Consider the following 26,863-nt stretch of genomic DNA (forward strand, 5'->3'; position numbering starts at 1 on the left):
GGATGAGGGATTGGCGAGGGGGGGGGTGTGTATATTTTTTTTTGGGGTGGGGGGGGTGGGGGCAAAAGAGCCCCTTGGTCGCCTCCCCGGGTGGGGGCGAAACACTGAGGTTCTTTGCGTTTTGGGTTGGTTTGGGGGATTTTTGGGGTTGGGGGTTGGTTTGTTTCTTTTTTTTTTCCAGCCAAAAAAAGTAAAAAATTTAAAAAAAAAAAAAAAAGCGGTTCTGGCCGCACGGAAGCGACGTGAAATAAACTTATTTTGTCAAACTCGGCACCTGGGCTGCGTCCTTGGAGCGATCGCTGCCCCGTCCCCGTCCCCACCCGGAGCCCCTGTTGAACGGCTCCCATCTGCCCGGGCCGAAGTATCCGCCAAGGACTTGGGGAAGCCGGGAGAGGAGCGCAGGGGCCTCTTTTGGTTGCTTCCTGCCCCCTCCCACCTCCCCCCCCCTCCAAGCAATGACCAGAGCACAGCCCTGGTTTCGCTGTTCCCCAGGCCTGGCCGGTGTTCCTGGGCAGCTTCCGGCTGATGCCGCAGGAGCTGCCGCTGCTCCAGGGACGGTATTTTGCCACCATGAGTGTGGGGAACCTTGGCCACCCAGGTACCTGTGCCACCCGCTTCCCCAGGGTCCCCATCCCTCAGCTTCTCCTGCGGGGTTGGGTGCTGGGGACACAGTGGTGGCAGCGCTGTGTCCGTGTGGGATGGGCTGGTGCTAAAATGAAGCGCAGGCCCCAGATCTCCTCGCGTTGGGCGCTCGAGTCTCTGCGGGATCCTGTCCCGAGGCACCATCCCTTCAGCCGGTGCAGGCCCGGCTGTGCCGAGATCCCTTTGCCACGGTGGGATGGAGGCCGATTCCCTCCCCACTTCCCCTCCATCCCTTCCCTATGATCCCATCCCCTCCCCAGGGTCCCACCCCTTCCGCATGATCTCATCCCTTCCCTATGATCCCATCCCTTCCCCGCCATCCCATCCCATCCCCTCCTCGCCATCCTGCCCCATCCCATCCCCTCTGTGATTCCATCCCCTTCCTGCCATCCCATCCTGTCCCATCCCATCCCATCCCTTCCCTGTGATCTCATCCCTTCCCTGCCATCCCATCCCCTTTGCTATCCTATCCCCTTTGCTATCCCATCCCATCCCATCCCATCCCATCCCATCCCATCCCATCCCATCCCATCCCATCCCATCCCATCCCCTCCCCACCATCCCAATCCCTTCCCCACGATCCCATCCCCACCATCCCAATCCCTTCCCCACGATCCCATCCCATCCCATCTCCTCCCTGTGATCCCATCCCACCTCCTCCCTGCCACCCCTCCCCCCCACTCCGGCCGTTTCCCACGTTTAAGCAAACTGCCACAAATTCCTTTTCTCTTTGTTTTGCCCGGGGGTTGGGTTGGTTTGTTGGGTTTTTTTGTTTGTTTTTTTTTTTGCTTGGGTTTCTCTCATGGATAAAAACGCCGTCTCGCTGCCAAGGCCAGAAGGGGTGGCCACGGCCATGCCAGCCCCCGCAGCTCCTTCTCCACACTGCCACCGGGTCAGGCACAACCGAGGGAGGGGACGGGGAGGAGACAAGGGACTGCTAAACCCTCCTGGTGCTCGCCTGATGCCTATGGGCAGGGTGGAGCTGCTGGCGTTGGCCCCGTCTCTGCCCTGCCCGGGAGGCCCAAAACTTGCTCGTCCCTCCCCGGCCTCACCCAAGGTCCTCATTCGGTACCCGGGAGGGGGGGGCGGTGGTCCTGGAGGGGGATCCCTGCTGCCACTCAGTTTGTGTACACCTGAGTCCCAATCACACGCATGATCTCCTTCTGGATTTTGGGGTCCTGAGTATTGATATTGGCGTCTCCCACTTGGCCATCTTCGTACCTGGAAGGGGAAAAGGAGGGGATTGAAGGGTAAAAGGGTGTCCCAGGGGTGTCCCCTGGGCAAGGTGGGCGCTGCTGGGACTCACACGAAGAAGAAGCGGGTGCAGACGTGGTCGGAGACGGGGCAGACCCAGATGTTGCCGTGTTTCTGCAGGTCCTTGGAGGTGATGACTGTGGGGAAAAGGGCTGTCAGATGGGGATTGGGGCGTGTCCCTGCTGCCTGTACCCTCCCTCCCGCCCTCCGGGTGAGCCAGGGCTGTAGATGCTGCCCCGCCACCCCTTCGCTGTCCCGACCCCGCGTGTTCCCCCACCTTCGCAAAGCGCGATGCAGTTCAGGTTGCGGCTCTGGAGGAAGCGGGACTGGATGGAGCGGGTCTGCAGGGAGAGAAAATGGCATCAGTGCCCCGGCCAGGCTCAGCTCGCGCCATCCCCAGCACCCACGGGTGCCACCGCGCCTCTCACCTGGGGGATGGTGTTCATCCGGTTGTACCTCTGCACCAGCTCGTCCTTGGAAGGCATCCGGTGCTGCCCTTTCCCCATCCCTGCGGAGAAGCGAGGCGGCAACCGTCACTCCCAGGCAGGGAGCACCCCTGGGGTGATGCGAGGACACATGCCACAGACAGGGACAGCCCCTCTGGGTGCTCCCACCCTCCGACCGAACCCTAGGAACCCCCCTGAAAGTGGGCGAAGAGGCTTTTGGAGCCTAGAAAATGTTGGGGTTTAACTCCCTGGCGCTGGCTGGGACGAGGCTGGTGTGAGTGGGAAGGATGCAGGATGCTGCTCGCTGCCGCGCGGCGACTCAGGCCACCACAATGCCGAGCATCCCCGAGCCCATGCAGGGAGCGGGGACGGGAGCACAGGCAGGACCGGGCAGCACAGGCAGCCTCTTACCTGAGTATCCAAAGGAAATACTGGAGATGGGGCTCAGATAGATGCCCTTGCCATAGGCTGCTCCATGCAGCTTGCAGGAAAACACCAGGGTGAGTGATATGGGGTCACCCCGACGGCGTGGGCACGGTGGCGGAGGCAGCCTGGCCTCTGCAGGCAGCTGCTTGCATCCCTCCCTGCCTGCCTGCCTGCCCCAGGATGGGGACGAGGGAGGGGTGAGGAAGTGGGGGAGAAGATCAGGAGCAGGGGAGCGTTACCTGCAGTTTGGTGTAGGACGCGTTGACCAGCCCGTTGCGGAGGATGGAATGCCAGTTCTCAATGTGAGAGCCGCTGGGAAAAGCCGGGCCCCGCGTCAGCCCCAGGGCACCCTGCCCCTTGGTGCCCTGCCCCTTGGTGCCCTGCCCCACAGCGCCCTGTCCCACAGCACCCTGACCCACAGCGCTCTGCCCCGTGGCACCCTGCCCTCAGCACCCTGCCCCACAGTGCCCTACCCCACAGCACCCTGCCCCACAGCACCCTGCCTCACAGCACCCTGTCCCACGGCACCCTGCCCCACGGCACCGTGCCCCATGGTTCCCACCAGCCCCCACCTCGCCCCCACAAGCTCACTGGAAAGCGAAGGTGCTGCCATAGAGTTTCTTGGCAGTGCGGAACCGGGCTTCTTTGGCCGGGGGGCTGCTGAGCAGGAGGAACTGGTGGGAGGTGTGCATGAACTTCAGCTGCTACCAGGGGAAAGGGAAGAGCAAAGGCGGCGCCGGCAGGGAGAGAGGACAGACAGACAGACAGACAGACAGACAGATCATGCGCGGCAGCCCAGCCCTGTGCCCGGCCCAGCCCCGCTTTGCCCATCCCAAGGTCACCGGGAGGGCCTGTGGCAGCCCTGCAGCCTGCCTCCCACACATCACAGGCAGCAGGCTGCGCACCCCCAAATCTGCACCGGACACCCCAGACTCTTCCATTGCCTCCCTCACACCGGACATCTCCCGTCCTGCACCCCACACCCTCTGTCCCGCACCCCGCACCTCACCCGGTGCCCAGCCATGCCCCTTACCCTGCTGAGAGGCAGCTTGACGATGTGGGATCGGTTGCTGGAGATTATCCTTGGGAAGAGGAAGAGGAAGATCAGACAGGGTAGTCCCATGCCTACCCCCGGGAGTGGGGCCGAGCAGGAATTTGAGCCAGAACCCGCCCTGAGGCTGGTGGATGGTCACAACCCCCCAGGAGAAAGGGGCTGCAAGGGGTTTGAGGTGGCGATGCTCAGCTTCCCCCTCCCCACCTTTGTCCCAGGGAATGTGGGGCAGCAGGGGGGGCTCACAGCACCCTCCGCCTTACCACTGCAGGAGGGGATGGGCCAGGGGGTCCAGCTTGTCCATCTGCTTCTTGATCTCCAAGTAGGACCCCTGGCAGAAGCGAGAGGGGGTGCAGGTGGGTCCCCTGGCACCTGCCCGGCTGCAGGCCAATGGAGATTGGCACCAAAATGCCGCCCCCGGCGAGGGATCCCGTACGGGGGAAAGGGGGGAGCTCACACACGGGGCCATGGGTGGTGTGGGGTGACGCCAGCGTACCTGGGTCATCTCCCGGATGGACATTACGCTGTCCAGGGCCTTCTGCAGCCGCTCGTAGTTCTTCTTCTGCATGTGGGGCAGCAGAGAGGTGACTATCAGAGGGTTCTCAGAGCTGCCCCCAGCCCCGTCACCCCATCGCCCCCCACCCGGCATCAGGGAGTGTTCCCCACTCCTGGCGCTCACTTTGGGGTTGAAGGCAAGCGTTTTGGGGTCGTTGGGGTCCACCACGGAAGGGTAAGGCTCGAAGATGATGCTCTTGCGAGGGGACTCCAGGGCAGCGCGGCACATGGCTACCAGCAGGTCCACCACCTTGGGGACAGGGCAGGGGTGAAGGGATGGTGCCGCGGGGTGACGGTGTGCCCACCCGCCAGGCGCACTCCTACCTCAGCGCCCGTGGCCACCTCCTCCGCCGCGCCGGACATGACGCCCAGGGTGTAGAAGGAGAAGACACAGAGCTCACGGGTGCACACGGCCGGCTGCGGAGGGGACAGGAGACGTGGGGAAGGTCAGGGGCGGTGACACGGGGTGACATCCCGCTCCCACACGGTCCCCGTTGCTGCACCTTGAGCATGGAGCCGTTCTGGAAGACGTGCTGCTCGTCACACACCACGCAGTACTCATTGAGCGTCGGGATGCGCTGCTCCGCGTACTTCATGATCTGAGGGAGAGGAAGGTTGGAGGAAGCCCCCCACACCGGCCAGGGAGCTCAGAAAGAGGCTCCGGGAAGGCAGCAGGGACCAAGCGGGCTGCGGGACACTCACCTGGACGAGGAAGCCGTACTCCAGCGTAGGGACGTTCTTGCAGTGGCCGCCGACCTGCGCCGGAGCCGGAGCGGAGCCAGCTGCGTTATCCCCTTTCCCCCACGCACCCCCACCTCCGCGCGGCACCAGCACACCCCGACACCCCAACCCATTGCTGCAGGACCCCCAACATGCCAACTGACTTCCAGGGATGCAGCCGTGGGGATAAAACCGGCGCAGCACCTTGCAGCCGGCATCCCGGGACCCACGGGTGCTGGAGACAAGGCACAGGGGATAAAGCCCTGCATGGGTTCCCCTCAACTCAGGGGGGTCCCAATCCCCCCCCACGACAGCCCCCTGGGAAGGGAAAGAAAGAGAGGAAAGCAAACCCCGAGGCGGGGAGGCACCCACCAGGATGTTGAAGGGGGCGACACCTGCCTGGGTGCTGGCGGGGGGGTAGCCGAACACCTCCACCTTGGGGTTCTTCACGGTGCAGGACACAGAGCGGTTCATCAGGCGGTTGACACGAGCCTCAGGGATGCCCAGTTTGCCCTTCAGCACCGAATCTTGGATGACGGGGAAGCTGGGAGACCTGTGAGCACAGAGTCCTGCTCAGCCCACCCCACCCTGATTTGTCACCGTCCTCTGCTCCTCTGCCACCCAGCACCCAATTCACCCCTTGGCTGGTTTTCAGGAGAAAACTCTGCATCCCAGGGAGCAGCAGCATCCAAGGGGTGAGTGGGGAAACTGAGGCACGGTGTGAGGTCCCCAGCCACCCAGGGTGAGGGGACAGAGGGTGAGTTCCCCTGCGGACATCGTCGTCAGGCTCTTACTTGGGGATGGGGGAGAAGATGCTGAGACCGGCGCGAAACTTCTTGATGGTGCCACTCGTCTTGAACCAACTGTGCCGCTTCTCCTGCTGGGTCTTGAGGAAATCGTTGCTGAGATGTTTCCATTGCTGCGACGTGAACATGCCCAGGATCCTGGAAGGGAGGCGGCATGGGTGCTCGACCTGGGTGCCGGCACCCCTGTGTGTTCTGGTGCCTGCTGAGCCCAGCCCATGGGTGGCCCGTGCCACCCAGCTCATCCCCTTGCCCGCCCAAAGCTGGTGCTGAGCCCATCGCGGGGCAGATAAAAGGTGGCAGCGTGGGGACACATGGCACCTGGCTGGTTTTTGGGGCAAAATGATGAGACTGTGAACAACCCTGCCCACCACCCTCAGGTGCTGGTTGTGTTATGGCTCTTACTTCTTCAGCTGCAGGCCCAGCCCAAAGCCCTCCTTGTTGGATGGCTGGAAAACCTCGATGGATGGTTCTGCAGGAGGAGAGAGGAGGGTGAGCGGTCGGCGCCACCGCGGCACCCATCCCAAGAGCCCATGGGGACACCACCCTGCCCGTCCCCACTCACCGGGGCCATCGAGGTACTGGGAGAGGGAGAAGCGCAGGCGCAGGACGATGGGCTCCGTCCGCAGCACCTTCCACGCCGTCGCCACCTCCTCCTGCCAAGGGAGAGCTGCATTTCAGCACGGCTGTGGGGACCCCCAACTCAGGAGGGAAACTCAGGGATTCCCCCGGGCTGGGCGTGTGTCCCCCTGCCCTTCCCCATGCCGATGTCGGTGGGGGCACTCACATCGAGGAAGCTGATGTTCACGTGGAGGTCGATGTCCACGTCGTCGATGGTCCCGTACTCCCTGGGAAGACACACAGTGTCAGGGGGGAACAGGGCTTGGCACAGGGTGCTTGCTGTGCCAAGGCTCATGGGTTCCCCATGCAGCACCCCTGAGAGCGGGATGGCGCAGGGAGAGCACCCAGGCTGGGGATGGGTGCCTGGGGATGGGTGCTTGGGAATGGCGCAGGTGCCCGGGGGGTGGTACGGCATGGCGGGGTGCCCCGGGGTGGCGGGAGTGTGTGTGCCCACCTGACGGCCACGGCATTCTCACTGTAGATCTCCTTCACAGCCTCGATGTCGGCGTCCAGCTGCGGGTGACGGTACAGGTCGGCGGCACAGGTCCCCTATAGCACAGAACCGCAGGGCACCATCAGACTCCCACCCAGCCCCATGCTCAGGGGCGTCCCCGAGCTCTGCCCCGGCCATGGCACCTGGGGGATGCAGCACCTGTGGCTCTTACCTGCACGCCGTAGAGGAACTCCTCGGACTCATTGTCCCCATCGGAGTCATCATCCGTCCAGTACTGGCCCTTGAGGTCCTGGGGGCACACAGGTGGATTAGGAGGGGCAGAAGGCTGGGGGGCAGCAGGGAGAGTTGGGGGAAGCAAGTTTGGGGGAATATTTAGGGGTGGATTTGGGGGGGAGCAATGGGATGGGCAGCAGTAGGGTAGAAGAGAAGGTTGGGAGGAGCAGGTCGAGGGGTATGAGATGAGGCAGCGTTTTGGGGGACACTGGGATGGGGAGCAGCAGTTGGGGGAAATAAAAGCAGGGGCAGTGGGATGGGGGGAGGAACAGGATGGAGACAGCGGGGGGGAAGGGGGTGCAGAAAGGGGGGCCAGTGGGCCGGGGACACTGGGCCACAGAGTGGGGGGAACAGCGGGAGGGAGATGGGGGTCAGCAAGGGGTGGCGGTGGGTTGGAGACCCGAGGTGGGGGCCGGTGAAGACGACAGAATGGGGGAACGGGGACCAGGGGTGCACAGCGGGCTGGGGATAGGGGGTGGGGGCCGCGCACGGAGCTACCGGGGGGCCCGTGCCGATGGCGAATGGGGGGGGGGGGGTCAGCGCCGCCCCCCGCCCGTGCCGGGGGGACACACCGGGGTGCACCTCCTCCCGCCGCGGCCCTCGCATCCCGCCGCGGGGCCTGCTCCCTCCGCCGGGCCGCGGGGACGGGGATGCGGTGTCCCGGTCCCCCCCGTGCTCCCCCCCTCCGGCGGGCCGCCGGGGCCCCCCCTCCCCCTCACCATCTCAGCGCCGCCCGGCCGGGCCTGCCGCCGCCTCCATGCTGCCGGGCGGGCGGGCGGCCATCGGGCCTTGACGTCAGGCCCTGCCGCGGGCCCGAGCGCCACCGCCGTCACCCGGCAACGCCGCCCCTGACGTCACCACCTTTGAGGACCCCCTCCGCTCCCCCCAACGCACCCCCCCCCCACCCCCACCCCCGGGATCGGGGCGGCCACGGCGGAGACCCGCGCGGCTGGCGGGGCCCGCGGGGTGTGGGGTCCGCGTGTGGAGCCCCCCCCCCCCCGCAGCGCGCCCCAGGGGGTCAGTGAGAGACTCAGGACCCCCCAAACCGGGCAGGCGGACCCGACCCCAGACCCTGGGGCATCGTGTGCGGGGGGATGTGAAGGGGTCTGTGTGAGGTTTGGGGGGGGGGGGGCGCGGCCCCTTTAAGAGTGGCGCGGCCCCTTTAAGACGGCGGCCACTCTCCGGCTGCGTGCGCGGCGGGTGCGGCGCCGCCTCTCATTGGCCGCTGGGCGCGTGGTGCCACCCCACACCGCGCTTTGTGAGTCCGCCGGAGAAAAGAGTCCCGGCGCCCCGCCTCCCCCGCGCTCCCCCCTCCCTTGTCCCTGGCGGGGCGGGCGGCGGAGGGATCCACCGGGGAGGGGGTGAAGGAGGGAGAGGAGGGGGAAAGGAGGCGGTGCTGCGGCCGGCCGGGATCACCTTGGCGGGGCGGCGGGACGGCACGCAGAGCAGCGGCGGCTCTCGGAGAGGACGGGCGAGGGGCGAGGCCGGGCGGCGGTAGCAGGTAACGGCGGCCTGGGGGTTAGCGGCAGCCGGCGAGCGGGTAGCGGTATCCGCCGCGGCGCTAACGGCCGCCTCCATCGCCCCCGCCGGCGGCGGTTGAGGGTCTCCCTCAGGCGGCGCGTGAGGCGGGGGGGGGGTGCGGCCGCGGTGCCCCCTGGGAAGGTGGGGGTACGCGCGCGCGGGGGGCTCGCGGGGCCGAGCACGTGGCGCGGCGCCGTCCCGCCCAGCCCCGCCGGGAGCATCCCGGCCCCGGTGGGCTCTGATGGGAGCGGGGGGGGAGGGGGAGGGTCTGCGTCCGTCCACCCGCCTGCCAGCTTTCCGCGGGTGGGGAAGCGTGGGGCCTGCATTGCAACGTCTCGCCGCCGGCTGGGCTGGGCAGAGCCGGAGCCTCCGGGGAGGCTGAGTCAGACAGAGCGAAGCGCTTTGCCCGCTCCCCGCCCCGCCATCACCCCCCCTATTCCCCCCCCCCCCCCCCCCCGCCCTTCGCCATCCCCGTGGCTGCTCTCACGTAAGAGCCGCAGCGCTGTTGCTTCAATCACCGCCCGGTTCGCTGAACTCAGAAGTGATGCCGCAGCTTCTTCGTCTATCCCCCCCAACCCCTCCCCCCTCCCCGGAGGAGAAGCCCTCTTCTCAATTAATCTCTCCTCGTAATTACTCCAGCCTTTCAACCCCTCTTCGAGGCTGGATGGGCATGAATGGCGCTTTTGTCGGTGGACAATGGCAACCTCCCGGGCTGCAATCTCTTTAAACCCCTGCTTTGTTCCGATAAGGCGGGAAATCAGGGGCTCTCGGAGGGATTTGTCATGTTAATGTCTTCGCTTTCCAGCCATCTCCTGCTCCTGGGAAGGGCTTGTTGCTGAGCCTGACCTGCCTCGTGCTGAAGGTGGGGTAAAAAGAGGGGGTTTAGGGGGAGGAGGGGAGGTGTTCTGATCGCTCAGGATACCTGCGAGGCTCGTCGTGATTCAAAGTTGAAATAAACCCACGTCGTATAATTCTTAAGCCCGGATCCAAGTCTCAGAGTGGAATTTATGCTAAGCATTGGGTGCCCCTATGGGTTACGATGAGGCCAACTGGTTTCCATTCCAGCCCCTCGCCAGATGAACCAGATGCTCTGGCGGGCAGGGAGCCCCACTGCCAGCCACGTGTTCGGAGCGGGGCCTCTTGCCTGCCAAAGCCCCCCAAGAAACTTCGCTTCTTGCTAGATGAGGAAGCCTGAGGAGACCGCGGAGAGCAGCCACATGCGTGTTCCTTAATCTTACCCCTTTATCCACCCAAAGTCGTAAATTCTACCAAAAAACACCCATTTCTTTGCCTTAGCTGGAGTGATCCCAAGCCGCTGTCCGTTCCCTTCCCACCTACTAAGCCGATAATTTGATTTAACGTGAAGAAGATGTTTCCTAGGCCGGCTGGACCACGTGTTGGTCCTGTATCACTCTTCTCCCCAGGGGAAGATGGTGCCGTGGCCGCCGCAGCGCGCAGTGATGGGTGGCACGTAGGGAATGGGGGCTGCAGTACCTTGACGCTGCCACCCCGCAGCTGGGCGCGCAGCCAGTCTCCATCCTGGAGCTGGGGATGTGGTAGGGGGATGCTTGCACCTGGAGGCGTATTGAAATTAAATAACGCCTCTCCCCCCCAAAAAAAAAACCCTTGATACAAGATTTTGTTTCCTTCAAGGTGGCCAGGCTGAAAGGTTCCTTGTCCTCTCGGCACAGAGATGCGCTGCAAGGTTAAGTCTGTAGGTGTGTCCGTGCTACAAATACCCTGGAGATAAGTCTGATGCCTGTCACATCAACTTGCTTCCCTTCTTATTTATCTCTATTTTTAAAAGCCTCTTGCGTGCCTCTTCCCCGCAGGGAGGGCAGGCTCTGCCTGGCAAAGCTAATCCATCCACGCACAGGGAAAGTGCTGATGCTTGCCGCGCCGGCTGGCTTGACCCTTCCAGGCTGGGATAACTGGCTTTTCCAAGAGGCTGGAGAGAGGAGGCCTCAGGGCTGCGGAGCCGGGAGCAGGTGGCAGCTGCTGGGTCCTGTCCAGCGTTGCAGGAGGAAATAAAAAACTGGAGATGGCATTTTTGGGGTGGCCATCTTGTACTTACGTAACATGACTCCTCCGACAGCCGCCCTCTGGGAACCGGGGAGGGGGTTGGGGGTGGTCAGGCTGTGTTACTTGCTGCGGAGCTGGGTAGTTTTGTGTTGCTGAGCGCCTTTAACTTCTGGAGTGAGCAAAGCCGATGGGGTTTTAGGCTCTTTTTAGGAATCTGAAGGCCTGCATGGTTTCATAACCCATCCCTCCTTCAAATGTGGACCGTTTTGGGGAGGCTGAGTGTGCCCAGCCTTGTTCTGCGGCATCGCTGAGGTTGTGTAAGCGAGGCCGGGCAGTAAAACCTCAGTTGTCACCCTGCAGCTTTTACAGGCAGTAAAACCATCTCTGCCCGGCGTGGCGGTGGTTAACGCCGGTCAGTCCCTCCTGCTGCTTCCACTTCCCGATAACACCAAAAGGTTTGCCCCGGGGGTGGGGTGGAGTGGGGTGGGGATCGCCGCCGCTGCTTTCTCCCATCCGGAGGTGCCGCGTGGATTTAGGGTTTCTCTTGGCCCCGACTGCAGGCTGAGCTGGCGAGCATTAGTCACCTCATTACTGCAAACCCGGTTGTCCTGACCTCAAACAGATCTTTCTAGAACATCCAAGAGCCGGTAGATGCCAGACAACCGTTGGGCCACCCTGCCTGAATCAGCCCAAGCCCTAAACTTCTGGACTGAAAGGTTATCCCTTGGGTCTTGAATGGTTATCCCTCAAGGAGGGAATCCAGATTCATTTAGGCTTTGTAGGGGTGTTGCTCTCCCTATCTTCGGGCATCCTTGAGATCCTTTCTCTGCTTGATGTTAATAAAAAAGCAAGTCTGGAGCAGTGGGAAATGCCGGGCATTCCTGTTGCATTTCAGACTGGTCCTTCCAGTAAGGTTCAGCCAATGCTTTCGTAAGTGAGGGAGGAAGTATTAAAAAGTGAAACTTGGTGGTAGCAAGTGCTGTGGGCAGATGGGGATTTCGGGTGCTCTGTGGCTGCTGCGCTCCTGCTCTCGGCCCCGGATGAGGTCGCGGCGTCTCTTAACTTTTCCGAGCTCCCTGAACTGCTGGAAAAACCTTGTCCAAAAGGGTTTCTGACGGGGAACTGCACTTTGCTTTCTGTGTCTGTAAAGTCTTCCGGGAGTTTAAAATTCTATTTGCAAATGAATTGAGTGGGTGGGCGGGGGGGGGGGGGTTCTGTGAGATCCGGAGAAGTTGTCTGCCTGTTTTTAAAAACCCAGAGTCACGCTCTGGATGCAGTTTCATCTCAGGATGCTGGGGGCTGGTTTTCCTCTTTCCCAGAAGCTGCGCAGACCCGCTCACCCATGTTCCTGTGGAGGGGATTTCCCAGCAGAGGCTTTATTTTATTGTATTTTATTTTTGTTTGGTGTGTTAGGGGAAGCCAGCTCCGCAGGTGTCTAAGGAAGCATCAGCAAGTGTTAGAGGGCTAAAACATCATGTTTTAGGACTGACCAGCAGGTTTTCCTGTAATAATGGGACTTTGTCGGGCTTTTATGTGGGCAGAGCTCCTTGTACTGACAGGGGTGAATCAGCAGCTTCTGGCAGGGCTGAGGGAAAGGCGAGTTGCCAGGACAAATTATGGGATTTGGGTTTTTTTTTTTATGTCTTGCTATGGGTTTTTTTTTTTTTTTCGTTTTCGCCAGCCTGACTCCTTTATGCCGCATGGGAAGGAGGCGATGGTGAGTCAGGGCTGCAAGAGGATCCGCACGATCTGCACGTACTTGGGGCAGGTCTGTGAAGGGGAGGAGCATCGGCACCGGCATCCTCTGCGGCACCAGGCAGGCTGGCAGGGCATCTTAGAGCAGCCACGGCCTTCCCTCGGCCTTAGTACATGTATGCACAGCCACCTTAGCTGTGTGACTTACCAGGGTTTTGGGCCGAGTGCTGTTCTGAGGGGGTTTGCCTGGTTAAAGGCAGCTTGCACTCAAAGCCCCTGCGTGCCTGGGGTGTGAAGCTGGAAGACAAACTGCCCTTTGAAGTTGGGCTAGTGATGCATCTGTGCTGGCAGCCACCTTGCATCACCCTTCTGCTCAAGGCTTTTTGCAATCTAGCCTGGGCACGTCGTCGGCTTTTAGCCCCCACTGTTACTTGAGAGCAAAACTGTTGGTGCACAATTAGAAGCATCCTTTGCAGCAAAAAGTTACATTTCAGTCCAGCTTCTTCTTGGGACTGTGGGCTGTTCCTGCTGTTTTGGGGATGCTCCACAGTCCTGTACAGACAAGGAGTTTGGAAAGGGTTGGATTTCTTGTTTAGTTTTGTTTTTTTTTAAATCCAAACTTTGAGGAAAAATAACCAGTGGTGGCTTTCTGCTGCCCTGGCTGAGGGGAACACTGGGGCTGGGGGAGACCTGCAGCATCCTTGGTCTGAAGAGGGAGCCTTGCTGTGCTGTCTCTGCCAAGCTGCTGTGCTCAGTCGACTTGAGTCTGCTTGCTGGGCAGAAGGTTGCCCACGTAAGAGGGTACCTGCAGTCAAGCACCAAGCTCATCCCGGTCCCCGGTTGCGATGGGAAAACGCAATCGAGGCTCGTAGGAGAAATGACTGGAGAGCTGGGAGGGAGGAGGCAGAACCTCTCTGCCTGCGCACTCAAGTGCTTGAATTTTGTTGCGTTGTGTAGCTCCAGGGGAAGACTGGCAATGAAGAGAAGCTATGAAGGGAACATCTGCATAGAAGGCAGGTGAGCTTTGGGTGGTGTACGTGGGGGATGACGTGGAAATAGAAGTGTGTCTTGCCTGTACCTAAGACTCTCAAGTAGGACCATAAAGATAGTTTAACCCAGTAGCAGCTTTCTTGTTCTTTCCATATTCATCACGTGGGTGTGTTGATGTCTCCGCTTGATGAGCAAGTCTGGGTGATTCCTAAACCTGGGACTGCTTTCTTTTCCCTTCCAGAAACAGGATATCAGCAACAATGTCGAAGCACCACGATGCAGGGACTGCTTTCATCCAGACCCAGCAGCTGCATGCTGCCATGGCGGACACCTTCCTGGAGCACATGTGCCGCTTGGACATCGATTCAGAGCCAACCATTGCAAGAAACACTGGCATCATCTGCACCATTGGTAAGCGATTCCTAGATAGGAGAGAATCGCAGCTGCCGACCCCTGTGTTGGTGAAACTTGTTAGGGAAATTGTGGGAAGGCTTTGGCTTTCATCCCTTGCCAGGACTGAACTCGTGTGTTGGGAAAGTTGCCTTCTTTCATGTCTGTCCAGCCCCTCCTTGGTGTGCTGGGAGCCAGTGCGGTACCTGGGGATGTGAGAACTGGTCAGGTTCTCCTGTGCTCCTCCAGGCAGGTTAACACCATCTTTGCTACTGCTGAGATGAGCTGCGTTGGTGTTGGGCAAGTCATTACACCTTACTCTTCCCTTCCACGTGAAGAGAGTCTGGCATGTGTGGGTTATCTCAGATATATTTTATGATGTTAATATTCAAACTGCTTCCTCCTCCTAGGCCCAGCCTCCCGCTCAGTGGACAAGCTGAAGGAAATGATTAAATCTGGGATGAATGTTGCCCGCCTCAACTTCTCTCACGGCACCCATGAGGTAAGGGTGAGCTGCAGTGGCCCTGCCCAGACTGTCTCTGTGTACCTGCTGACCCTTTTCCCTCCCGGAAGAGGGAAACCCGGCTTAGCCCAGTCCAGCCTTAGCTGGGAAGGCGAAACTAAGCTCTGCCTTTTGGGAGAGGCGTGTTGGTTGTACATATGGAGCCCATGTAACTGCCAGTAGTGTTGAAGTGAACTTACCCAGCCCTTTTTTTGAAATCAAGTGCACGTTGCTTCCGTGCCCCTCTATCGACCAGGGGGCCAGGTGACTGATACCTGACACTGTGTGTGGGGCTGCTTGTGGTGAAACCATTCGGTCCTTCCTCATGTCCCACTGTTGCTGCGCAAGGCTGCAGGAGCTGGGAACGCCTGGTCCTTGGGAAGCTGCGCCCTGAGCTTAGGAGAAAAAGGTCGAAAGAAATCCGTGCTGTCTGTGGCAGGCGAGCCCTTATTGGTATAAATAGATCGGGTCCTCAGCAATACTGGAGGAGCTGAGGATCTCATTCCAGGTTGCCTAGAATGCTGCCCTGAGCCGTCCCACTGGATTTTTTTTTTCTATCCTGGCTGCCCTCCAGCTTTCAAAATGTCAGCCAGTAGCAGCTGTAGGTGGCTTTACTTACTGACCCGTGTGCTTCCTTGCGTGTAACAGCCTGGCCTCTCACCCTCCTGGCCTTTAAAGGCCACAGGGTGCTGTCAGAACCTAAAGGTTGACTTGGTGACCATCAGACCATGACTAAACGCCCCTGGGTCAGCGTCGCAGGGAGGGCTGCAGTCAGCAAAATCTGCCTGAAGGAAGGGCAGCGTGGGATAGCTCTGCCTGTCTGGGCCCTGTGACGGAGCTGTTATTGGGAATTTTCACACCGTTACGGCCCCACGGAGCGGCTGCTAACCTTGTTAGCTAGAATTGAAGGCTGAGAAGCATTGCTTTCTGCTTGGGGTAAGGTCTACTCACGTTTCAGACAGATAAGATGGGGTTAGAGCAGAGTCTGACCACTGGCTGTAACCAGCCTGAGGTTTCAGTTGCCTCCTTCCTCCAGAACGTTGCAGTGAAGCCCCAGGGAGTTTCCATCCATTGCCAGTGTTTTGCTTGGCTCTTGTGTCTACCCCAAAGCATCTTAACAGGGCTTCAGCTTACTAGGGGTGCTGTAGCACCCTGCAGCCATGCTCATACATGGAAGAAGAAAAGAAAGAACCTTTATGTTCAGCTCTGCCCGTGTTCCTGTTCTGCAGGCATAACTCTAGGAAGTCAGACTCTAGCAGCTGGTTAGCCTTCACTATTCAGCTGAGAAAGGAAAAGTCCTGGGCGACTGGGATTAGGTAAATGTAATTGCCCTGTTCAGACACGTTTTCTGTGCTGCATCCATCTTGGCTGCAGTACGTGGAAGGGTCAGGGCCTGCTCAGTCATGACTTAATGAACTACATTTCTTCTCCTCAAGAGTTAGCGATCGTGGCGTGTTGTCTCTGGCTGAGGACACGCACGTGAACTTCAGCACTGCTTTATTCTGGCCCCACCTTTCTGGTGCTGGATTACTGTCCCTGTCATAACCGAAGTGGGTGCATGGGGCTCATGTCAGGGTGGCACTGGGGAAACTGTGGGTGTTTCGAGGTGAGTCAGGTCAAACACCCGCAGTTCTGCGACAGAGAGGGGAAAGGGTATTTCTTATCTACAAAAGCCTGTCAAGTGTTACACAACTTCCAGTCAAGGTTATCTCTTAATGGGGTTTAAACAAGAAAAGTAAACTGATCCGCTGGCCATCCGCAGCACGTTGGGACGGGAGTGTTCCTGTATTGCTGTCTGGCAGTGTTAGCACATGAGACCTGGCAAGCCGGGCATGCGGTACTGCTGTCGAGCTTCCTGCTGCCTCTGCTTTTGGCTCTGGAAGTGAAGTGTAATGACCAGAAGGAATGGGTAGTATTCTCATAGCAAATCCATTGCCTTGGGGGGAAACTTTAAGCTTCTTGGAATTGTCAAAAAGCTTCTCTGTCTTGCTCGCCTGTGGGACTGGCATTAAAAGGGATGGGGCTGGAAGTCTGCAATGCAGAGGATGGCTTCCTCTTTCCCTGCTCTGTGGGAAGAACAGCAGCCCTGTGCAGCAGTTGCTTAGCTGTGATGTTTTGTTTTCTTGGGGTTTGGGAGTTTCATGCCCATGAATCTTCCAGCTGCCACTGTTAGCCTTGCTGAGTGGACAGATGGTCAACAAGGCTTTCAGGTGTGACTGGTGGTCGGTGGGCCATTGCCAAATGTCTGTCCTGCTGGAAAACTGCACCAGCTGAGTGCCTGGGTTGTCTCCTTCAGTTCTTGGGGCAGTGAACGTGCAGCCGGGTAACTGCCTGGCACTGCTTTCCTGGGGAAGGAAAGCCTTTATGTCCTCATGCTCTGCTGCTTTAGAAGCTGGGGCTGAATTAAATCCTTGAAGTTAGACCTGAAACTAAGAATTGCATGAGAGTGGACCTGTGGGCCTGGGCAGCTTTTAGGGCACACAGTCGTCTTTCTCACAAATGGAAACAGCCTGAACGGTTCCATCTTAATTTTTTGTTTCCTCTTCTTCTCCTTGCCAGTATCATGAGGGCACAATCAAGAACGTGCGAGAAGCTACAGAGAGCTTTGCCTCTGATCCCATCACCTACAGGCCTGTGGCCATTGCGCTGGATACCAAGGGACCTGAAATCCGAACTGGACTCATTAAGGGAGTAAGTTACTCTTTGGTTTTTCTCTGTGTGAGACAAGCTATCATGTTGTGCCCATGGCTTTTTCTGACCAAAACAAATGCCTGTAGGAAATGGGGTAATGAACTAGTTGCAGAAAGCGTTGCTGCAGGCTGGGGGGTTGATTGTGTGCTGTTTTTTACTGGTTTTGCTGAAAACACGTGTTCTGATGCGCAGAGCGGCACAGCGGAAGTGGAGCTGAAGAAGGGTGCGCCGCTCAAAGTCACCCTGGATGACGCCTTCATGGAGAACTGCGATGAGAACGTGCTGTGGCTGGACTACAAGAACCTCACCAAGGTTGTGGAAGTTGGCAGCAAAATCTACGTGGATGATGGTCTCATTTCCCTGCTGGTTAAGGAGAAAGGTGGGTAATGACCGTTCTAGTTCTGCGTGGTTTTTTTCCTCGCAACATGTTTGTGCTTCCCCTCTAGTAACTCTTCTAGTAGTTGCATAGTAGAATGAGGGGTATACGGCAGTGAGACTGAGCAAAATGTCTTCTATTTCAAGTACATCAGGCTTCTGAACTCTCAATTCAGGTGGTTTTCAGTAGGTTATCATCTAAACCCTCTTCTAAGTGGAATGTGCGATAGGGATGTACCAGTGCTCCCAATCAGAGCCTGTTTGTCCTGGCTAGTTTGCACTTCGTGTGGATTTTAGATGGTTTTACATTGTAAATCCTGAGTTTCCTGGTTAGAGACAGGACCAGCTTGAACAGGTTTGTTCTTTTATCACGTGGTGGTGGCTGTCAGCGCTGCAGGGAAGCGGTGTGGGAGCAGAGAAGCTTTTTGGTTAATGCTGTCTGTGGGAACGCATCTGTTTCAGGCAAGGACTATGTCATGACGGAGATCGAGAACGGTGGCATGCTCGGCAGCAAGAAGGGGGTGAACCTGCCTGGTGCCGCGGTCGACCTGCCCGCAGTCTCCGAAAAGGACATTCAGGACCTGAAATTCGGTGTGGAGCAGAACGTGGATATGGTGTTTGCGTCCTTCATCCGCAAAGCTGCTGATGTCCATGCTGTCAGGAAGGTGCTAGGGGAAAAAGGGAAGAACATCAAGATCATCAGCAAGATCGAGAACCACGAGGGCGTGCGCAGGTGAGCCTCCTGTCACTGGCATGTCGGGTTGGTCACGAAGAAGAACACAGCCCCTTCGCACTGCTGTTAGGGCTCCTCGTTTTGGGGGTTTGCCAGTAGCAGTGGACTTGCTAGTCTAAGTAACAGGGTAGTAGCGAATGCCAGGCATGGGGGACTCCATGTAGCTGAGCTATGAGCAGTGGGTTGTGTAACTTCTGCGTCCTGAGCTTGTGGGGACAGTGTCACAATCCCTGCAGCACTGAGAAATCTGCCATGTTCTTTGTAGCGAGCTCAGACTTGCTGTCCTGGATGCAAATCGGTGAGCTGCCGTGTGGGAACCACCAAGCTACTGGACTAAAATCTCTCGGATACCTTGTGCTCCCCTTCATCTGTCTTTGTGTAGCACTTGGTCTTGTTTTTCTTCCCTCTACCATAGCACTACAGGGTTCCAGAACGGCCTGTGGAAAGCCCATGTGCTGACAGCATAGCTGCGTGTCGCGCTTCCCTTTTGGTAGGGGGATGGAATGGACGGGGAAGGTCCTCTGTGCGGAACAAATAACAAACCTCTTCCCTTGCTGTCAGGTTTGATGAGATCATGGAGGCCAGCGATGGCATCATGGTGGCCCGTGGTGACCTGGGAATCGAGATCCCTGCGGAAAAAGTCTTCCTTGCCCAGAAGATGATGATTGGGCGTTGCAACAGGGCTGGCAAACCCATCATCTGTGCCACTCAGGTACTTGGGAAGCAATGCTAAGCTCGTACAAGAGCTGTTCCAGCTTGCTGGCATCTGCTAGAGAGCAGCATGCCATAAGCAACAAGATTTTGCTCAGAGCTGAATTAGCTTGTCGTGAGGTGCTTTGTTTAAAGATGTCTTTGGGAGCTTCCCTGGTGAGGTTGGAGGACTTCTTGCATGGCTGCAGAAGGTTTCACCCCTCAAAACCTTGTGTGGTGTGCACCTTCTGGGCTGACCAAACAGATTTGGGGAAAAAAAACAGCTTTTACTTTGCCACGGCATCTTGTGGTGGCACATCTGTGTCTGTCCTGAGACTTCCTAAGCTTCCCAGGTATCATCCCGTGCTGCAGCTGCGAGAGGAGCTCTATAAGACATTAATCTCGTTTTGGGAGCTGCTAGTGAGGGAGGAGGGGGGAGCTAGTCCTTGGCACCACTGGTTCCAGTAGGGGTTGTGTGCAGACAGTTCTCGGGCACTGGGAGGACTGGTTTCCTGGCTCTGTTCGCCCTCTACACGGGCTCCAGACTGTAGGTGTCAGATGAGGCTCTGGATTTCCAGCATCTGTATCTTCATTCCTTTGCCATTGCTCTCTCCCAGATGCTGGAAAGCATGATCAAGAAGCCTCGCCCGACCCGCGCCGAGGGCAGCGATGTTGCTAATGCCGTCCTGGATGGAGCTGACTGCATCATGCTCTCTGGAGAAACTGCCAAGGGAGACTACCCTCTGGAGGCTGTGCGCATGCAGCACGCTGTGAGTACCTCTGCCAAGGGTCCTGCTCCCTTGCCCCACATACTCCATCTGAGCCCAGCACCTGAAGATCTTGACGTGCCCGGTGCTGGGTGGCAGCACCTCTTACAGTCCAAATCTAGTGATTTCTGCTTACTTACGTGTTTACTTACGTGACCCTGAGGGCCTGAAACCTGACTTGGTGTGCTCCAAACTGGCATCAGGCAGAGCCAAAGCTGCTCTGTGGAGCTCTGAGATCCAAAGCTTCAGGTTTCTCCTCTTAATTTGTGTTTCAGCTGGGGCAAAGGGTTTTGCCGTTACCTTGGTAGGAGTTTCTCCTAATCTGTTTTGGCATACAGAATGCCTTAAAACTTCTCCAAGGTCAGGGAGCTGCTTAAGCAGTTTATCTCTAGATAATGGAAAGTATGGGCTGACTCTTGTAGGGCGGGGGGGTGGGGTGGGAGGCGGGCGGGCGGGGGAGGCTTGTGAGCCTGATTTACAGTGCTGTTGCATTGGGCACCTGGTGCGCTTGGTGTTGGGGTTGTCTGTTGCACGAATACTGACAGCACCATATTTTTACATGCCTGAACTGCCAGAAACCTCTGCTCTGCTTTGAGTTTCACCCAGCTCGCATTTCAGCTGATGAAAAGCCCGATGGCGAGTAGCTTCTCCCTGGTTACCAGTGCTGTGAATCACAGTGGTGATAATTCACCAGTTTGACTTTTCTTATTTGCAGTTCTGATTATATAGATTAATTGGCTTGGCTGGCCTTGGTTTGCAGTGCCTTAGGTAAAGATCTCTTACCTGGTTAAGATGGAATAGTGTTTCTTCATTGTTTTTTCTTATTTGCATGTGGCAAATGCAAAATATGACTTGATAATTACCAGGGCAGCAACTGAACGCTGACTGTGTGTCTGGAAGGTTCTTCCTCATTTCTTTTTCACCCCCTAAATCCCAAGGGTTGACTTACCCTACTGAGAGTTGGAAACTTGCTGCACCAAATTTAATGCAAGAATAGAAAACCCTGGTGTAATTCTTCCCGAGGTGGGTGGTATGGTGCCTGTAGCCTCAGCTCAGGCTCCCTTGCATGTGATTCCCTTCCTGTGGACCTGGGAATAGCGGTATTCCCACTGCTAAGCCCTTGTGGAAACACTGGTGGTTTTAACCCTCTGGACAGAGGAACAAACACAGGTTCACTTTTATTTATTTAACCCTGGCACAAGCAGCAAGGTGCCAACTGATGGCCTGAGCACATTCCCCTGCAGTCCCCTCTTTACCTCTGAGCTAATTCCCTTGGTGTTAGTTGAGCAACACCATCCCCAGCGGCAGTGCCCACGGTCTGAAAATCCACAGTGTGGCCAGAGCGGGCGAGTATTTCAGCTTGAACAGCTGTAGTGGGGAGAGAGCACTGTAGAGGGCAGCTCCTGCTCCCATGTGCATTCTGCAGCCTGAAACTTGTATGGGTTTGCATTTATATATTTATCTGGTGCTGCTACAGAAGAATTGGGAGTAAAGCTCCCTCTGTAGTGAGGTGCGGACAGCCAGTGTGGCCTGTGATGCAGAGAATGGTCAGGGTCCATGCTACATTGTACCCTTGCACCTCTCCAAAAGTCTTCTGCCTATCCCAGCCTGACCAGCATCTTTGCAGTGGTTTCACTTGGCTAGCTGGAGAGGGATCGCCTCGCCCAAATGAGCTCCCTCTCTTCAGCAGCTGGCATGTGAGTAAAATATCCTGTGGCTCGAGTTGGGCTCCGAGCTTCCAAACATTGGCCAGGCTGTGTCCTGTTTCCTTCCACTTAGGCCCATGATTGTGGTTTTGTCCCCAGATCTGGCCATGCTGTCTAAAGGGACCAAGGTTTAAGTAGCTGTCTCCCTCTTCCTTTCTCACTTCCAGCCCGTACCTCCCCCCACATACCCACTAGGAACTGCTCCTGGATGAGTAAAACCAACTACAGTGTAAAGCTACCAATTGCTCTGCCCTTCTGCAGCTGCTGTCAAAGCAGATGCACACGTGTCCTCTGAAACTGGGGCTTCCCTCTAACCTGGGGCTGCCTCTGCGTGTCCAGAGCGGGCATTTTGAGGCAGATGCTTCTGTCCCTGCTCACAGCAGGTGTTAAAGCTGGAGTGCTTTAGGTCTGCAGCTGGCACCAGGCTGCTGTTCCTGTCTGTGACATGCACCCTGGTATTTTTAGACATAAGATACTTATCTGCTTTGGCTTAAACTGTTACCTATGGAAGAGGGATAATTCCCAGCATGGCATAAAATAATTCATTAACACTCGAGGAGCCAAGTTTTCATTTGGAAGGGGGTCTACCTACAAAGCATTCACTGTAACAGTGCTTCAGTCTCTGCTTTAGCATCACCTCATCATGCTTTGCAGAGTGGCCGCTGGCTTACTGGAGTAACTGGATGAAGTTGTCCTTGATCATCAACCTCCGCATACTTTTCTGGTCTCTGCAAGCTGCCTTTATCGGGTTGTCAAGGCCAAAGCAGCCTTCTGAAGTGGGAACCATCTTCTAAACAAGTGATTCCCAGCATCTGGGAATAACACAAGTGATTCCCACAGTCTGGAGCTGTGTGAAGAACACAATGCCTGTGTTGACAACCCTATAAAGACCACTTGTTCCTATTTATTTCTCTGGTACCAAAAGGGATGTTGGTGCAGCACTTACAGGCAAAACATTTTTGGCTCTCAGGTTAAATTCAATCTTAATTTGCTCTCAAATTACATCTTTATTGGTTTTCAGATCAAATTTTTTATTGGCTCTCAATCTAAGGAAGCTAGGAATCCATCTCCCCTCATGAGGGAGGAGATGTTGGCTCCACATGAGCCGTTCTGTTGGTTTTGGGGGGGGGTGTGAGCAGGGATGTGAAGCTGCAGGGATTGTCTCTGGAGGAGCCGGAGGCAGGCAGATAGCACGAGAGTCGCTCAAAGAAGCAATGAGTCCCAAGTGTGGGCTGAGTCTGAGCTGGCTTGCTGCTATCCTTGAAAAGCAAGCTGCACTTGGCAGCTCTGAACAGACTCACAGGTACGGCAAGAATGCTGCCTCCAAAATGACCAGGGACTCCTGGGTACACAGTGCACCAGCCAGCACAGCCGTGGCGTGTCGGACCGTTGAGTTCAGCAGCTTCCCAACCCGAGAGCCAAAAAGTTTCCCAGCCTGACCTTTAATATCCTCTTGCATGCATTACTTCAATAATTAAGCAAATTAACGTGATCTCATGTTACTTTGGTCTATCTTCCCTTCTTTTCTTTCCTCTTTCTTTCTCCCCTCCTCCTTCCCTCTGACTGGGGCCTGCAGATCGCCCGCGAGGCTGAGGCAGCCATGTTTCACCGTCAGCTCTTCGAAGAGATTTTCCGCCTCAATGTTAACAACAGGGACCCTGCCGATGCCATGGCGGTGGGCGCAGTGGAGGCCTCTTTTAAGTGCTTAGCTGCGGCCCTGATAGTCCTGACCGAATCTGGCAGGTAGGGCTCAGAGAGGTCGCCACGAGTCTAAACACACACGCTCCCTTCTAACACCGCCAAAACGTTAGCGAGCAGCTTGCTGTATCGGCCTCGCGTAACCGCCGTGGCGAATGGCGGCTGCTGCTTTTGTGGTAGGAATTTTCCAGGTAGGCAGGAGCAGAGCGAGAGTGGCTGGCAGTTGGCATGAATGTCACCTGAGTGGGGGCTCGGTGGGGCGAGGTGGCTCGGCAGGTGACACCGATTTCAGAGAAGGAAAAACCTTGGGAATCAAAGGGTTCCTCGTGCTGCTGGGGCGGCTGAATGTTGCGGCTGTCACCCCAGTGTGCCGAGCTAAATCTGGGCTTGTCAATTGGTGTCTCCTTAATGTAGTTCTATGGCACCTTGCTGACAGAGCACCTCGCCCATGCCACCCCGAGTGATTGATGTGAGTGTTGTCTTCCCAAACGCGTGTCGCTCTTATAGATTGCCCGGGAGGCCGAAGCCGCCATCTTTCACAGGCAGTTGTTTGAGGAACTTCGTCGTCTGACTTCCCTGAACTGTGATCCCACGGAGGCCGCTGCTGTTGGCGCTGTGGAAGCGTCCTTCAAGTGCTGCAGCGGGGCCATTATTGTCCTCACCAAGTCTGGAAGGTAGGAGGTGACAGGTTCCCTCAGGTCAAACCCCACTTTGTGACAAGGTAGGGGAAAGGAGACTCCCAAACAAACCAAAAATAGAGTAAAATAAAGACGGCTGTGAAAGACCAGAGCTGTAATGGTGAAGCCCTAGGTTTTGGCAGCAACAGAGCCCAGGTCTCCCACCCATGGTGCCACTTCCTTGGGAAACAGGCAGACACCTCTGGCATATCTGGCATGTGTAAGGATTTACATGGGAGTGGCCAGCCTTGCCTCCTCTCACTGCTGTGAAGGGCGTCTCCAGAACCGTCAAGGCGAAAACAAGCTGCGATGTGAACTTGGCAAGAAATCCTCAGTTCAACTGGATGCAGAAGCTCAGGGGATGCAGAATTTTTTCTTTATTTTTAATATTTTTCCCCATAAAAATCAATCCTTGGCCTTTCACAGTGATATCCAAATGGTCGGTCCCTCGCTGAACCTTTCAGGCATGAGCCCTGCTTGCACCTGAGCCTGTGGGGTGAAGGGGGGGTGCTGCTTAGCCTAGAGCTGTCAGGCAGGAAAACCCAGTGGGCCTCAGGAGTTTCCCCATATGGGCTTCCTTATCCCTGGCTGCGAGTCCTCTCTCTCAACCATCTGCAGGGATCGGCAGCAGCCAAGTGCTGCCTGTGCCCTCAGGTGAGCTCAGGCCTGCCAACCTGATGGTGACAACAGGTGAGGTGAGATTTCCCTCTTCGGGTGGTGGAGAGGGAGCTGGAGCCTTGCCTGTGAGCTTTTGCAGCTGGAGGAGCTAGTCTGCTCACTCCCAAAGTGCGTCCAGCCACAAGTACCAGGCTGCTTTCTCCAAGAAAACTCTGTATTTAGTCCTGCTGGAATCAGACCGAGGAAATAGCTCAGCAGAGGTGGGATTTTTATACCCCAGGCATGTTTTCCCTGAAGATCTGGACCATCAGGGCAAATCCTTCTCTGGAATTTACAACTTCAAATGATTTGAAGCGGCCAGAAGATGAGGAGTGACTCTATAAGCACCAAGTTTCTGGATAGCCTCCTGCTTCTAATGTTTCGTTGCGAAAGGTTCTGGCCTTCACTTGACCTTTTCAAAAGAGATTTCTCTTTTTTTTGAACTCTGATATTTAACTCTATTTTTAGCCGTGGATTTTATTACAGCTTTGGAGTACCTGGACCTCCTCGAGCTTCCGGGAGGCTGCTTGCACGGTGTGGGAAGGATTGTCTGAGAGTGGCACTTGTGTCTGGGTGCTTCCAGCAGACCCCTACTGCCTGCCTGAAGCTTGGTGCTCCGCTAAAGGAGGCTGTGGAGATGGCAGCGTGCATGTCGGGAAGACGGAGCTCCAAAGGCTGTTTATTTGTAGATGTTGCCTGAACAGTGCCTGTAGTCCTGCCCAGGCTGCCTTGCTTGCTTATTTGAAGGTGTTGGGACTCTGTGCCCAACTCCCCAGTGTAAATTTTGGCCTCAGATATGTTGGGCACAAGAGCTGGAGCCCTGGGCGGAGGAAGCAGCCCGTTCTCTGGCTTTTGGCAGGGGAATGTGGTTGGGATGCAAATGGCCGTCTCCTTGGCAAGCTTGGGGCAGTGTTGCTGGCTCTTCCCCTCCTATAAACCCGGAGCTCCTGGGAGCAGAGGGCACGCACAGGGGACCCCCGTTGAGATGCCAAGGCCGGAATAAATGGGCACCTCGCCACCTTTGCATAGCAACGGAGACAACTAAAGGCTTGTTTTCGGGGCCTGAAGCGTGCTGATGGTGGTTCCTAGACACAGAGGCGAGGTGAATCTCACCCAGCAGACTGGAGATGGCCTTTGGTGTTGGCCTTCCCAGTTGCCTAACTGGGAATTTGGAGCTCGTTGGCTACCTTGGCATCTCCTGGGGTCACATTCCCTGTGTCCCACCGGGTGTTCTGGGGGGCCCTCCAAGGCTGCTTTTGCTCCCTTTGGCCATACCTTCACCACACTTCTGCTTCCCTCTTAGGTCAGCGCACCTGGTGTCCCGGTACCGCCCGCGTGCTCCCATCATTGCTGTGACCCGTAACGACCAGACAGCTCGCCAGGCTCACCTCTACCGGGGCATCTTCCCTGTCCTCTGCAAAGAGCCGGCCCATGATGCCTGGGCAGAGGATGTGGACCTTCGCGTCAACCTGGGCATGAATGTCGGTGAGTGACAACGCTCTGGCCTTGGCCAGGGGAGGCTCTGGGCGAGGTTTGCCTTGCAGGGTGATTTTTGGGCTGCCACCAGGAGAGGAACTTGCCTGCCTTGGGCAATGGGGGGTGGTAGTGGTGTAAGTGCAACCGCATCCGCTTGGGAAATAGGACCTTGAACCAGCTTCCGCTGGGTGGTGCTCGAACCACCCTTTTCGCTCCCAGAAGATGAGCTGGGTGTGGGGTGACTGCTTTTCCTGCACCTCTTAAAATTCTGATCTCGGGCCCATGGAGGATCCCAGAGCCAGGCAAAGACCCTGAGAGTGTGTTTCTCTTCTCTCTTCCAGGCAAAGCCCGTGGGTTCTTCAAGAGTGGAGACCTGGTCATCGTGCTGACGGGCTGGCGCCCCGGCTCTGGCTACACCAACACCATGCGCGTGGTGCCCGTGCCCTGAAGGAGCAAGGCCCCGTGCCTTCCTTCCCCCTTCCCCCCCCCCGCCCTCGCGTTAGGCCAGCCATCGCTTGGATGTTCTCTCCTTGTCTCTAGCGTGGATGTAGGTTGCTAAACACCGCCCAGTCCTGCAGCAACCGGGGGAAGAGACCTTAAATCACTCAGAAACAACATACTTGAAGCGTTTAGGTTTATTTTTTTGTTAACACCCCTCTTGTGACATCAGAGGGTCCCACACCCTTGCCTAGGGGTGGAAGAACCCCTTTCTCTGCCCTGCCCGGGGGTGATGTGAAGGGGGAAGGTGATGTCGCCCTCTTCCATTCTCCCCTCCCAGACCAAACCCTCTTTGTGCAGGGGCTGGGGGGTGGGAGGAGGGGGGTGGGCTCCCAGCACAGAGTGTCCCGTGCTCCCCTTGCTCCTACCTCGTCCGGTGTGTTAGTGACGCGTGTCCCCCCTTCCACTCTTATCACCACCCCCCTTTTCCACCCACCCCGTACTCCCACGGGCCCCGGGGCAGTAGAGCACAACTCCATCAATAAAGAGAAGCTGAAGCACCGGCCGAGTTGCCGCCGCTCCCGGGAAGG

The 26,863-nt window shown here is 57.2% G+C and overlaps 2 protein-coding genes across 2 annotated transcripts; one reads left to right on the forward strand and one right to left on the reverse strand.

Annotated features, from left to right (window-relative positions):
• Nucleotides 1-1,364: 1,364 nt before the first annotated feature.
• On the reverse strand, nucleotides 1,365-8,823 carry PARP6 (poly(ADP-ribose) polymerase family member 6; the record flags this gene model as incomplete). The annotated part of the gene is made up of 22 exons (XM_084267926.1): nucleotides 1,365-1,863; nucleotides 1,949-2,033; nucleotides 2,174-2,237; nucleotides 2,325-2,404; nucleotides 2,754-2,823; nucleotides 3,008-3,080; nucleotides 3,360-3,472; nucleotides 3,802-3,850; nucleotides 4,083-4,150; nucleotides 4,316-4,381; nucleotides 4,499-4,624; nucleotides 4,699-4,791; nucleotides 4,878-4,973; nucleotides 5,077-5,130; nucleotides 5,467-5,647; nucleotides 5,889-6,038; nucleotides 6,303-6,369; nucleotides 6,463-6,553; nucleotides 6,685-6,745; nucleotides 6,973-7,067; nucleotides 7,184-7,297; nucleotides 8,662-8,823. The coding sequence occupies 22 exons, from the start codon at nucleotides 8,821-8,823 to the stop codon at nucleotides 1,761-1,763; spliced, it is 2,061 nt and encodes a 686-aa protein (XP_084124052.1). The 3' UTR covers nucleotides 1,365-1,760.
• On the forward strand, nucleotides 8,611-26,833 carry PKM (pyruvate kinase M1/2). Its single transcript, XM_084267849.1, has 11 exons — nucleotides 8,611-8,746; nucleotides 13,715-13,884; nucleotides 14,274-14,365; nucleotides 16,925-17,056; nucleotides 17,249-17,435; nucleotides 17,894-18,164; nucleotides 18,726-18,876; nucleotides 19,472-19,624; nucleotides 22,904-23,070; nucleotides 25,663-25,844; nucleotides 26,177-26,833. Exons 2-11 carry the CDS (start codon nucleotides 13,734-13,736, stop codon nucleotides 26,281-26,283), a joined length of 1,593 nt encoding a protein of 530 aa, XP_084123975.1. The 5' UTR covers nucleotides 8,611-8,746; nucleotides 13,715-13,733; the 3' UTR covers nucleotides 26,284-26,833.
• Nucleotides 26,834-26,863: the final 30 nt, after the last annotated feature.

This window comes from Gallinula chloropus, assembly GCF_964237585.1.
Source record: "Gallinula chloropus genome assembly, chromosome: 9".
In the NCBI taxonomy this organism is placed as follows: Eukaryota; Metazoa; Chordata; class Aves; order Gruiformes; family Rallidae; genus Gallinula; species Gallinula chloropus.

Coding starts and splice junctions, on each gene's coding strand:
- PKM (XM_084267849.1), top strand. CDS start 13,734: ATGTCGAAGCACCACGATGCAGGGACTGCTTTCATCCAGACCCAGCAG. Junction 17,436..17,893: donor CCTGCTGGTTAAGGAGAAAG/GTGGGTAATGAC, acceptor CATCTGTTTCAG/GCAAGGACTATGTCATGACG. Junction 25,845..26,176: donor CAACCTGGGCATGAATGTCG/GTGAGTGACAAC, acceptor TCTCTCTTCCAG/GCAAAGCCCGTGGGTTCTTC.